At 37.7% G+C, this 13370-nt stretch overlaps 1 protein-coding gene and 1 pseudogene across 1 annotated transcript; both read right to left on the bottom strand.

The window, feature by feature from the left end:
- Positions 1–4607: 4607 nt before the first annotated feature.
- On the bottom strand, positions 4608–4904 carry LOC149180933 (ras-related protein RABA5b pseudogene; annotated as a pseudogene).
- Positions 4905–6850: 1946 nt separating this feature from the next.
- LOC149180932 (protein PIN-LIKES 7-like) lies at positions 6851–8395 on the bottom strand. The gene is made up of 4 exons (XM_089418241.1): positions 8234–8395; positions 7881–7933; positions 7480–7665; positions 6851–7139 (listed from the first exon to the last, which is right to left on the bottom strand). The coding sequence occupies exons 1-4, from the start codon at positions 8389–8391 to the stop codon at positions 7012–7014; spliced, it is 525 nt and encodes a 174-aa protein (XP_089274367.1). The 5' UTR covers positions 8392–8395; the 3' UTR covers positions 6851–7011.
- Positions 8396–13370: the final 4975 nt, after the last annotated feature.

Raw genomic sequence — 13370 nt, 5'->3', positions numbered from 1 at the left:
TTATTCCTTTAAAAAAATAACTGATATTACGTTCGCAACATGACGTGAAAAAGATTTTTTTTTTCAAGGAAGAAAATGCTTAGGTATTATCGTGACAGAAATGGAAACGCGGAGAGTTAATGCAATTTCCAATTCGAATTGGAAAAATTTGGAAACCGCGGGCTGCTCCCCCGACCAACTCGAGGCGGCCCCTGCAGCTCACTCACCTTCCTCCTCCCTTCATCTCCTGCATTTCTAGAGCAAGAATTGTTGTCTTGTCAAACAAAACCACAGACAGAGAATCATCATGAGTAGTTCTTCGCCGAGTAGCAATGAATCGAACAATAGCCTCATACACACAACCTAGCCTACAATTGTGTCAACGTGTCAATTTGGCCATGTTTGGTTTTATGTCACGACTGGACATTGAACGAGACTTGTCAATGACAAAAGCCACATGATGCGGTATGTTCTTTGAATGGTTACAGACAAAAACATGACCATCCGCAGGTATGTGGCCAGCAGAGGATTCCAACAAGGCAGTTCTTTTCACTAGAGCATGCCATAATTTCTCTGTGCAGTAAGACCTGGAGGAACTGCCAGCAATTTCATTATGCTCCTCAGACCTGCAAAGATGATTACATAGAGCAAACTCTGTTTGTTCGTCATCGGTACAAGGATCTTCAAACCGCATTTGCTTCTAGTAAGTCTCATGGGTAAGTTCGTCTTTTGGCACATCTTCATCAGGGCCATATTTTCTTGTTTCATGCCGAGAGCCATCATAGATACGACTTGTGCAATTATCATGCATAGGACAGTGAATCAAATGAATGTGGCCCCGACCTTGAGCTTTACAATGCATGTTACACATCTCTGCCACACCAGATTCCCCCCAAGTATATTTCCTACCCTGAATATCAAATTCTTCATGTTCTGAAGCAAAAAAGACATTCCTCATGTTCCCATGCATCGTATGATGTAAACCAGAATGATTTATGGGTCTTTGACAAAAATATCCACAAGCTTGACATCTCACCTTACAATAATGCACTGCATCTGGATTTAGTGTGTGGAGATGCTCACCATCATGGTATATTTGAAAAGGTGGAATGGCAATGCAACAATCCTTCCGCAGACCATTTTGTTCAGAGACATGTTCATAATCAAAGGAACCTCTTCTACCCTGAAATGAGCATGTCTGTCGCACAAGTTCAGTGAAAATCTCATAAATGCCATCCGCTTCACATTTCTTATGACAAGCATGCTCATTACCACAGAGATGTTCTTCACTTGTCAATTCATGGAAGTGATCTTTGTGACCACAGTTTCTAAGACACCCCTCCATGATGCAATTTTTAGGACAATATCTCTCATGACAAGCATTTTTTTGATGATCCCCGCGCTTGATTTCTATCACACAAGGATTTTTGCAACTTGGAAGAGAACAAATCATATTACACATGTTTTGAGGTGAATTACACGTATGGAAACCTTCATGGCCAACCTTCAAGCAACAAAATTTGTGATTTATCAAATAAAGAACAGAGCTTCATACATGCATGATTTTTCTTTTTGCAATCATGACTCCCATCGTGACTTGCCAAATTTCGGCATTCCTTCACTTCATTTCCTTGGTGTGATTCAAGAGAGAAATATGTTCACTTTTCATCACAACAATGGTTACCCATACAAGAGTGATCAAAGGAATGGCCCTTCTCTAGAACACATCGCCAGAAACATACAGAACACTTACAAACACATACAGAAAGTCCCTGTTTCAGTTCTGCAAGTGATAAAATTGCCTCCAGTTGCAACTTTTGTACATCAGCATTCCCAGAAAATTCTGCAATGTTGTAGTGAAGCCACTTTTCAACATGATCGCGCCGTCTATCAGACAATGCCACTAAGAAATCGAGAAATTTAGAGTGCCAAAAATCACCATTTTTGCCTCTCCTTTCCAAGACACATTTTAGTTTCGATCTGAGACGATACAAATTTTTCCATTTGACTTAAATTCATCTAGAGATGCAAGCTCCAAGCCAGTGTCCTGCAAATCTATAAGGAGATCCCCAATTACTATTGGAGCGTCACTTACCTCTTCCTCTGAGTCAAAATTCATAAGCATTTTGTTAGCACCTAGCACAGAGAGGCATCCTACCTTAATAGCAGAAATCAAGTTCCGACGAAAGATATCCACCTTCATAGCAACCCTTTTCAAATCTACAGGTGTCCAATCCTTTGCTGCTATCTGGGAAATAACAAGCTTCAAATCCCTTAAGAAGGCACGGCCACTCTCATAACTATGTCCCAACTCTTCTTCTATAGTCAAAGCAATATCAGATAGGCTTTCTTGATGATATTCTTTTCGAGTGAAAGGAGGCATTGCAGCAAGTTCAACCATTCCTCCATACATCTTCGTCAGAAAGTTTTCACGAGATCGTTTACAAATTTGTAGAAGTTTTACCCGAAATTCATCTTTTAAATCCTCCACATCAGAGACATCAACATCCTTGATCACTATGTAGACTAATCCCTAGAACAACTTTTCATCATTCTTCACCTAGTTGACCCCACTTTGGAAACGCTGAAAGATAGCTTTTGTCTCTTTGTCAAGATGAAAATCCTGATTAAGAAAACATGTCTCACAAGTGTTAATAAATCTTTGAGCAGCTACATTAATATAAAAGTTAAGACGAGCAGATTGAAATATGAGGAAATCAAAATAGAAAAACCAAACTAATAAAATAGTTAAAGCACACCTTTTTGTTGAATATTGTCAAATTACTGAATGCGGCATTTAGGACTGACAGTAACCTATCTTCTTGTTATGTTCTCTTAAAGCTCCCTAATCCCTCAAAGTCCATCAATACATAAAGGCACTTTGGTTCCATCCGAACTGTGATCCAAACTCCGTCAGTGCATCTCCCTCCTGCTACATCAAGGAGGGAACCAGATAGATGGTTTAGTAAGTATGACTTACCACTACTTTGTTTTCCCATCGATGAGATTACCTTGATTTTACCATCCCACTGACTCAAGACAGCATCATACAAACCAAAGTGCAACAAAGTTGCTAGGGATATGCTATCTGCATATGTGAGGTGTGGAGGTATTTGGAGCCCATGAGGTGACTGTATCATGAGGACACCATTACTCCCCCCTAGTTCAATCAAGAAATAATCAATACCCCAAGTGTTGATTGGGATATACTCCTCCCTCAACTTAATTCCTAGCTTTTGGACACAATTAAAAGTTTCTTTAGAAGTCATAACTTTCACTTGCTCTCAAATAGTTCAGACCTAATACGAGAAGTCTTCAATCTTTCTACTTTGTCTGTTGTCCGGGTTTTCTTTATGCATTACTAATTGAAAAGGAAGACATTAAAATTGAAAGGAAGGCACCTGGCCTCATTCCTTTTGACATGTCATTAGAATGGGGCAAACCACAGAAAGAATGGAGCTTAGTGGATGGCTCAATATTGTCAACCACACCAGTGAACCAAGGCCCTACTAGGGTTTTTTTGACTTAGATGTCAAAATATAGTCTGCCAAGGTCACTTAGGAACTGCACGAGGCCTCATCTTATAAGAAGTCAGTGCATACAATCCACTTCGAGGGTAGAAACTCCTTTTACAATAAATACAATACAAGACAATATATGATGGCCTTGAGACTAGGTACCCTTGGTATATATATTGGACACAAAGGGTAGAGTAATAGCACTCCACCAATCTAGGGTAGACTATGCAGATATCTTTGGGTGATAAAAGACAAATGTTTATGAAAGACACGAGGATCTTTGTATATGTCAGAATTACTGAGGTTCAAGAATTTTTCTTTTATGTAACATGTACAATTCTACATTATGCAACCTGTACAATCATCTACTATATTTTTCAGAAATGGAACTTATATTACATTAAAGGATGAGATCTCTTACCTACTTCCCGAGCATGATCTGGAAAGTCAAGTTCATGTTACAAATTGCAGCGCCAATTTATATGAAATCATGAGGCTTTTGCATGTTATGTTTGGTAATATATTGCCCCCAAGCAAAATCTAGCAAGAGCTCTCATTAAATTGCTATCACTATATGCATAAACTTGCTTCAAGGACAATCATAGAAGAAAATGTGACAAGAGCTTTCATTAAATTGCTAATACAATATACATAAACTTGCTTCAAGTACAATTAGAGAAGGAATTCCTAGAATTTTGTAGTAATAATGTTTACAACATTGAGCCAAACAATATATTTGGGCATCTGCGAACTGTCCATTAACCTCCATCCAGGAATCCAGATTCCCTAAATGATTTCAAACAAAATGAAGATCAATTTGACTAAAACATTCTAAAAAAAGATTTCTTTGCATGTATTACTCAATACATCACTATTATTCTGCTCTATGTACAGCATCTAGGGTTCAAGCCTAAGAAGCCCAGTTGGGGACCCTTACTGGTTTCTTCATAAAATTGAAAAAAAGATTATCCAACATATTGAAACTTTCCTAATAAACAAAAAAAATTATATTAGCCTAAGGCAGCCTTAAGGATCTCAATCAACAAAAGGTCATATGAAGCAAATAATATTCAAGGAGCCTAGAAACAAAGGAGCTTTTTCTCTGAATCCTCAGCAACAAGAATTCTTTGTCTTGGGTGGTTCCACTCCATCCCCATCTCCATATACATCCATAATATTAACTCTGTTGAGAGACAATTGAGACTTATAGGAATCTGAATTCAGCATTTTCTTGCTCACATTAGTGTAAATCTCCTTGACCACAATTTGGAATGTAGGCAATACATTTGTATTATCCAGAGCCGAGGTCTTAATGAAGAACAACCCCTCTGATTCGGCAAGATTCTTCTCATATTCCATAGGAACTTCCCTTATATCAGTTAAATCAGACTTATTCCCCACAAGCATTTTCACGATATTGCCATCAGCATGCACTGCAACATCAAAATTTCACATGAGTTTGAAAATATCTTGCAACATCACATAGATGACAACCAAAAGCTAGAGCTAATTTCAAAGATTCTCTATAAGGCACTACAGTAGTAATTTCTTGCAATGCAAAAGTCAAAGCCAAAGCCAATTTCAAAGATGCTCTACAAGGCATTACACAGAAACTGCTTGCAATGTTAGTATCATAACTGAAGAAGATGCTATCATATCAAACACAAAGATGGTCCACAAGGAATGACACCTAGACATCAATGATCCACAAGGCACAACACAAAATGGCCCATAATATTTCGAGGAGAGTGGTGGAGTGCTATTACTTCAATCCAAAGATAGCTTCAGAGTCTACCCTCTCCCCCAGTTGTAATAGAAAAGTTGTTCCAAATGTTGTTGATGAAGTTCAACCTTTAACAAGTGTAGTGTGAAGGAACTGTTCATGTAGAGTGGGTGAATAAATTTCTTGTGTTATATGACAAATGGAATTTTTGTCACACATAAAGCATATACATGAATCATGCTTTGATTAGACAATGCTCTGTTAGTCTAGGGTTATGTGGATTTTGGTGTATGGATAGTTGGTAAGGATAAATATTTTTATAGTTTGCATATGGCATTCAAAAACGAGAGAAGCCTAATTCAGTATCATTTATTTTAAAACTCATAGATGTATTTGGGTCCTATAATGAGCATTTCATCTATATAAAGTGGTGATTGCTAGATGTGTTTTTTGCAGAATAGTTGCCAGTATTGAGAGTGTTGTAGTGTAAATGAACACAAATTATCTGCTTTTTTGAATTATATATGATTGAAAAACATGTTGAGTATTAGGAAATAGATAATTGACTAATTGTTTAACATGAATTTATTGTAATTTTATTTTTTAGGTTTTTGAAGTGTAAAAAATGGTGCAAAAGTGGCATTTATGCATTGAAGTGCCCTGCTTTCCAAATCCAGGTCGAGCAGTTATTAAATTCATCCTTTACAATATGGAAACAAATCATTTATTTCATGGAAAGAGAGAAGTGCCCGGAATGACGACAAACAATGAGACATATTACATTGCCCTTGTTGAAGGGTTAAAAGAGGCAAAACAACATGATGTCAATGACATTGAAGTCTTCACCAACTCGGAGTTGATATGTAATCAGATGAAAGACATCTATCGGGTTCGGAAGGACAATTTAAAACCTCTTCATAAGGAAGCAATAAATTGGAGTTGTCAATTTCAACATTTTACCATCAATTGCTCTGCAGATACTGAAAAGATGTCCATTGATATAATGTCCTGAGCATTTTTAAGCACATATAGATGTCAAATATGACATAGGATCACCATCCACTGCAACATAAATCATTGATCACCATCAATATAAATCCCCATTGTGCGAATGGGTTGTTGTTATCATTTTTTCTGGGGTCACATAATATATCATTTATCATTTATCATAATATATCTTGCTTTTATGGTTGAATTGGGTCACATCAAATAATATTTAGTCCTTTGAGATATACATGACAGTATCATATTAGCCCTTGGTTTATTTAATGGAGCTCACATTTATCATGAATTTGCTCATACAGCTAGTCAGAACTTAATTTTGATTTCTTGATTTTCTATGGTTGAACTGGTTCACATCAAATTATATTTAGTCCTTTGAGATATACATGACAATATCATATTAGCCCTTGGTTTATTTGATGCAACTCACATTTATCATGATTTTGCTTATACAGCTAGTCAGAGTTTAATTTTGATATGTTAATTTGTCAATGTGCAGAACAATTTTTTTTTGTTACATTCCAAACAAAATGAAATGATACATAGTACTCCAAAATTTCTCCAAACAACTGATAAGCTTGTCTCTAGTTTGAAAGAAATTATATTCATTTGCAGAGATATATGGATGCAAATGACTCCTATACTTTACATCGAAGATATATAATACAATAATTTATTGTGTCGATTGAAATAATGAATGAAACGAATGAAGATTGATCAGTTTTCAACTTGGGTTGAAAAATAAAGGTCCAACCAATGGACTGGAACTAGAACAAAGTGATAAAAAAATTATGAAAACAAAATCCACATGTAGACTGTTGACCAAAAGGTCACAGCAAAGGTTGCCAAGAGATAAGTCCATAAGAAAAGCACAGAGCAATCTTGTTCCCCCACGTTGAATAATTGTGCTATTGTCCCTACATCCACATAAAACTGAATTCCCTCAGCTCCAAACAAAACACATGCTTATAGTACAGGAGACTCAACAATAAAGGATGCACATTGGCAAAAATACAACTGTTTGCATGAGAAAAGTTACCTGATTTGGGTGTAACTGGATAACTATTAGTTTAAATATTTTCCAATGTTTGATTATATGATAAAATAACAATTACCATAACATCTCTCATAAAACATAAAAAAGAAATTAAAAAGAAAAGAACTATCAGAAAAGTTGAAAGAAAAATTTGATGCTAAGTTGAAAAGTAAATTGATTTGAATTGTATGTCCTGCTGAGATGTGAACCGTGATACTAACCAATACTCATAGCAGGTGGGACTGTGTACTGGACCATCAGTACATAGTGATACAATGGATCTGCTGGCAATAACCCAAGATGGGATGCTCCTTTAACTACAAATATTCCAATCACTGGAAGTAATGCAAACTTCACACAGATAATCAATACAATAGTCACAGGTCTTAGCTTTGAAGAGCTCAAACCTGCAAAAGCAGCCATAAATCAGATTATACACCATTTCAAAATGAAGAGAAGCACAACCATAAATCAGATTATACACCATTTTAAAACAAAGAGTAGTAAAGCGTATTCGCTGCAACACTTTAACAAAATTAAGAGCCTTCATCTAGAGTCTAGAATGTAAACAGCAATGCTAGATCACTACTATAAAACATCTCCAAGACAAATGTTAAAGTACCTTTGATTAGATGTCCTCCCATTAATAGGATGATGCCTGGAATGGCTCCATCTCTGCACCAAATATACAAAGATAACCAGAATTTTAGTTACATGTAGATTCCTAATTCTGGCATTTCACATTTGTTCCCATCAACTAACTATCAATAAATACTCAAATGGTCAGAGAGGTATTGAAGAAAAGTTCTATAGGAACTGAGAAAAAGGAAAGTAAAGCAATACTTGTCGGTTGTCATTTTTGGAGTGGAGTGTGCTCTTTGCATGACCTATCAAACTTAGCACTATAATGTAAACTTACTACAATAATCAAACACTCAAATTGGAATCCTAAAGATTGACCATAGACATGCATACCCCAGTAATGAAATGGAGTCTTGGAGCACTCGAAGAGGAGCAGATGCACCAACAATTAAAGCCTTTGCTGGTGAGATTGCTCCAACAATAAATCCAGCAATCTGCAATAACCAATAGAGTATCAGAGTTGAAGACAAAAACATGAACAGGTACTCCATATTTCAAGTTACCATGTTTTTTTTGGAGATACATTTCCGTCTAGGAACATTTCCACCCACGTTAAAAGAAAAATTCTTGAACCTCAGTAATTCTGACATATACAAAGATCCTCATGTCTTTCATAAACATTTATCATTTATCACCCAAAGATAGCTGCAGAGTCTACCCTAGATTGGTGGAGTGCTATTACTCTACCCTTTGTCTCCAATATATATACCAAGGGTACCTAGTCTCAGGGCCATCATATCTTGTCTTGTATTGTATTTATTGTAAAAGGAGTTTCTACCCTCGAAGTGGATTGTATGCATTGACTTCTTATAAGATGAGGCCTGGTGCAGTTCCTAGGTGACTTTGGCAGACTAGATTTTGGCATCTAAGTCAAAGAAACCCTAGCAGGGCCTTGGTTCACTAGTGTGGTTGACAATATTGAGCCATCCACTGAGCTCCATTCTTTCTGTGGTCTGCCCCATTCTAATGACATGTCAAAAGGAATGAGGCCAGGTGCCTTCCTTTTCAATTTTAATGTCTTCCTTTTCAATTAGTAATGCATAAAGAAAACTCGGACAATAGACAAAGTAGAAAGATTGAAGACTTCTGGTATTAGGTCTAAACTGTTTGAGAGGAAGTGAAAGTTATGACTTCTAAAGAAACTTTTAATTGAGTCCAAAAGCTGGGAATTAAGTTGAGGGAGGAGTATCTACCAATCAACACTTCGGGCATTGATTATTTCTTGATTGAACTAGGGGGGAGTAATGGTGTCCTCATGATATGGTCACCTCATGGGCTCCAAATACCTCCACACCTGACATATGCACATAGCATATTCCTAGCAACTTTGTTGCGCTTTGGTTTGTATGATGTTGTCTTGAGTCAGTGGGATGGTAAAATCAAGGTAATCTCATCGATGGGAAAACAAAGTAGTGGTAAGTCATACTTACTAAACCATCTATCTGGTTCCCTCCTTGATGTAGCAGGAGGGAGATGCACTGATGGAGTCTGGATCACAGTTCGGATGGAACCAAAGTGCCTTTATGTATTGATGGACTTTGAGGGATTAGGGAGCTTTGAGAGAACAGAGCAAGAAGATATGTTACTGTCAGTCCTAAATGCCGCGTTCAGTAATTTGACAATATTCAACAAAAAGGTGTGCTTTAACTGTTTTATTAGTTTGGTTTTGTTGTTTTGATTTCCTCATATTTCAATCTGCTCGCCTTAACTTTTATATTAATGTAGCTGCTCAAAGATTTATTAACACTTGTGAGACATGTTTTCTTAATCAGGATTTTCATCTTGACAAAGAGACAGAAGCTATCTTTCAGCGTTTCCAAAGTGGGGTCAACTTGGTGAAGAATGATGAAAAGTTGTTCCAGGGATTATTCTACATAGCGATCAAGGATGTTGATGTCTCTGATGTGGAGGATTTAAAAGATGAATTTCGGGTAAAACTTCTACAAATTTGTAAACGATCTCGTGAAAACTTTCTGACGAAGATGTATGGAGGAATGGTTGAACTTGTTGCAATGCCTCCTTTCACTCGACAAAAATATCATCAAGAAAGCCTATCTGATATTGCTTTGACTATAGAAGAAGAGTTGGGACATAGTTATGAGAGTGGTCGTGCCTTCTTAAGGGATTTGAAGCTTGTTATTTCCCAGATAGCAGCAAAGGATTGGACACCTGTAGATTTGAAAAGGGTTGCTATGAAGGTGGATATCCTTCGCAGGAACTTGATTTCTACTGTTAAGGCAGGATGCCTCTCTGTGCCAGGTGCTAACAAAATGCTTATGAATTTTGACTTAGAGGAAGAGGTAAGTGATGCTCCAATAGTAATTGGGGATCTCCTTATAGATTTGCAGGACACTGGCTTGGAGCTTGCAGCTCTGGATGAATCTACGTCAAATGGAAAAATTTTGTATCGTCTCAGATCGAAACTAGAATGTGTCTTGGAAAGGAGAGGCAAAAATGGTGATTTTTGGCACTCTAAATTTCTTGATTTCTTAGTGGCATTGTCTGATAGATGGTGCAATCGTGTTGAAAAGTGGCTTCACTGCACACTGCAAAATTTTCTATGAATGCTGATGTACAAAAGTCACAACTGGAGGCAATTTTATCAATTGCAGAACTGAAATAGGGACTCTCTGTATGTGTTTGTAAATGTTCTGTATGTTTTTGGCGATGTGTTCTAGAGAAGGGCCATTCTTCTGATCACTCTTGTATGGGTAACCGTTGTTGTGATGAAAAGTGCACATATTTCTCTCTTGAATCACACCAAGGAAATGAAGTGGAGGAATGCTGAAATTTGGCAAGTCATGATGGGAGTCATGATTGCAAAAAGAAAAATCATACATGTATGAAGCTCTATTCTTTATTTGATAAATCATCTAATTGTAGCAAATTTTGTTGCTTGAAGGTTGGCCATGAAGGTTTTCATAAGTGTAATTCACCTCAACACATGTGTAAGATGATTTGTTCTCTTCCAAGCTGCAAAAATCCTTGTGTGATAGAAATCGAGTGTGGGGATCATCAAAAACATGCTTGTCATGAGAGATATTGTCCTAAAAATTGCATCATGGAGGGGTGTCTTAGAAACTGTGGTCACAAATATCACTTCCATGAATTGACAAGTGAAGAACATCTCTGTGGTAACGAGCATGCTTGTCGTAAGAAATGTGAAGCGGATGGCATTTGTGAGATTTTCACTGAACTTGTGCGACAGACATGCTCATTTCAGGGTAGAAGAGGTTCCTTTGATTATGAACATGTGTCTGAACAAAATGGTCTGTGGAAGGATTGTTGCATTGCCATTCCACCTTTTCAAATATACCATGATGGTGAGCATCTCCACACACTAAATCCAGATGCAGTGCATTATTGTAAGGTGATATGTCAAGCTTGTGGATATTTTTGTCAAAGACCCATAAATCATTCTAGTTTACATCATACGGTTCATGGGAACATGAGGAATGTCTTTTTGCTTCAGAACATGAAGAATTTGATATTCAGGGTAGGAAATATACTTGGGGGGAATCTGGTGTGGTAGAGATGTGTAACACGCATTGTAAAGCTCAAGGTCGAGGCCACATTCATTTGATTCATTGTCCTATGCATGATAATTGCACAAGTCGTATCTATGATGGCTCTTGGCATGAAACAAGAAAATATGGCCCTGATGAACATGTGCCAAAAGACGAACTTACCCATGAGACTTACTGGAAGCAAATGTGGTTTGAAGATCCTTTTACCGATGATGAACAAACAGAGTTTTCTCTATGTAATCATCTTTGCAAGTCTGAGGAGCATAATGAAATTGCTGGCAGTTCCTCCAAGTCTTACTGCACAGAGAAATTATGGCATGCTCCAGTGAAAAGAACTGCCTCGTTGGAATCCTCTGTTGGCCACATAACTGCGGATGGTCATGTTTTTGTTCTGTAACCATTCAAAGAACATACCGCATCATGTGGTTTTTGTTATTGACAAGTCTCGTTCAATGTCCAGTCGTGACATAAAACCAAACATGGCCAAATTTACGCGTCGACACAATTGTAGGCTGGGTTGTGTGTATGAGGCTATTGTTCGATTCATTGCTACTCGGCGAAGAACTACTCATGATGATTCTTTGTCTATGGTTATGTTTGACAAGACAACAATAATTGCTCTATAAATGCAGGAGATGAAGGGAGGAGGATGGTGAGTGAGCTGCAGGGGCCGCCTCAAGTTTGTTGGGGGAGCATACTGCGGTTTCCAAATTTTTCCAATTCGAATTGGAAATTGCATTAACTCTCCGCGTTTCCAATTCTGTCAGGAAATTAATACGGAGCAAAGGGTGGCGGAGCTAGGGGAGGGTGGACGAGGGTGGGGCGGTGGACGGAGGGTGGCGGAGGGATTCCCGACAGCCAGAGCCGGATGTTTTTTCGGGCGGCGATGGAAACCGGGCAATTCCTCCGCCTAGGTAGACCACTCCCTTTTTATCTTCCTTACATTACCGTTGTAACTACCATATCTCTTATTTTTCTAGAGTAATCCATAAACTAAGATTTTTCTGCCATAGTCCAAAAACCAAAAATATTTCTCTTTATAAATTTTATAGGAGATATCTCCTATATCAAACAATTGATGTTTCTTGCACTTTCAGAAAAACCATACCATCCTCTCTCCTAGCTCTAAGAAAAGTTTATGTTGCTAGCATTTGTCATGGCTCCTTGTTCATACCTTACGAGGTGCCTTATCTATTCCTCTCTCTGATAATAAATCTACAGTTGAGTTTTTCTCCCTCCAAATGTGATCAAAATAGATATGATGATAAGTGCTTACCAGCGTCCTTATGTGCTTCATCCAATTGGTTAATATAGAACAATTGAAGTTGTTATGTCCTTTGATGCAGTCTATGATTCCCTTTGCATCACCATAGATTTGTATGTGTTCCAATCTCAACCATTTCGCTACGATCAATACTCCCCATAGTGCAACAATCTCTGCTTTGCTATTATTGCCTTGACCCCCTTCCCAACAAAAGTGATAGTATTTACCTTGTCCTATAACTATGTAGGCACCGCACCTGCATTTCCTCCTATAGCATTTGCCATGTTTGCCAAATGTCTCTTCGATTGAAAATTCTGGATTTACTACTATTGTTGGATGGTCCATATTCCTTGAAGTATGTAACAGTTTTAATGACATCCTCCCTCACTGCCGGATATTTATTTTCAAATATAAGTGCATTCCTACTATGCCAAACGGACCAAATAAGATACAAAGGTTGAAATTTGTATATATCATGAGTTTTGAACAACGTCCTGAAAGAACACCTCAAAGATGGATAATGTTGTAGTGGAAAAATGCCGAAAATGTCCAATACCCGCCCACAGGGCTTTGGATTGACGGTGAATGGGTGCGTTGTTAAGGCACTCCTTGCGATAGGTCACCGGTTCAAAACCCCCGTGGGTACTTAGGTTAGTCTAATAGATAAAAAAAAAAAAAA

The sequence above is a fragment of the Pinus tabuliformis genome, chromosome 3_2, assembly GCF_031772625.1.
Source record: "Pinus tabuliformis cultivar Carrire ecotype Pingquan chromosome 3_2, CPIR1, whole genome shotgun sequence".
Lineage (NCBI taxonomy): Eukaryota > Viridiplantae > Streptophyta > Pinopsida > Pinales > Pinaceae > Pinus > Pinus tabuliformis.
Note: the sequence above shows the minus strand (reverse complement) of the source record. Positions and strands in the feature narration are given on the sequence as shown.

Coding starts and splice junctions, on each gene's coding strand:
- LOC149180932 (XM_089418241.1), bottom strand. CDS start 8,391: ATGGAGTACCTGTTCATGTTTTTGTCTTCAACTCTGATACTCTATTGG. Junction 7,666..7,880: donor GGGAGGACATCTAATCAAAG/GTACTTTAACAT, acceptor CTGCTTTTGCAG/GTTTGAGCTCTTCAAAGCTA. Junction 7,140..7,479: donor CCCACCTGCTATGAGTATTG/GTTAGTATCACG, acceptor ATGTGGATGTAG/GGACAATAGCACAATTATTC.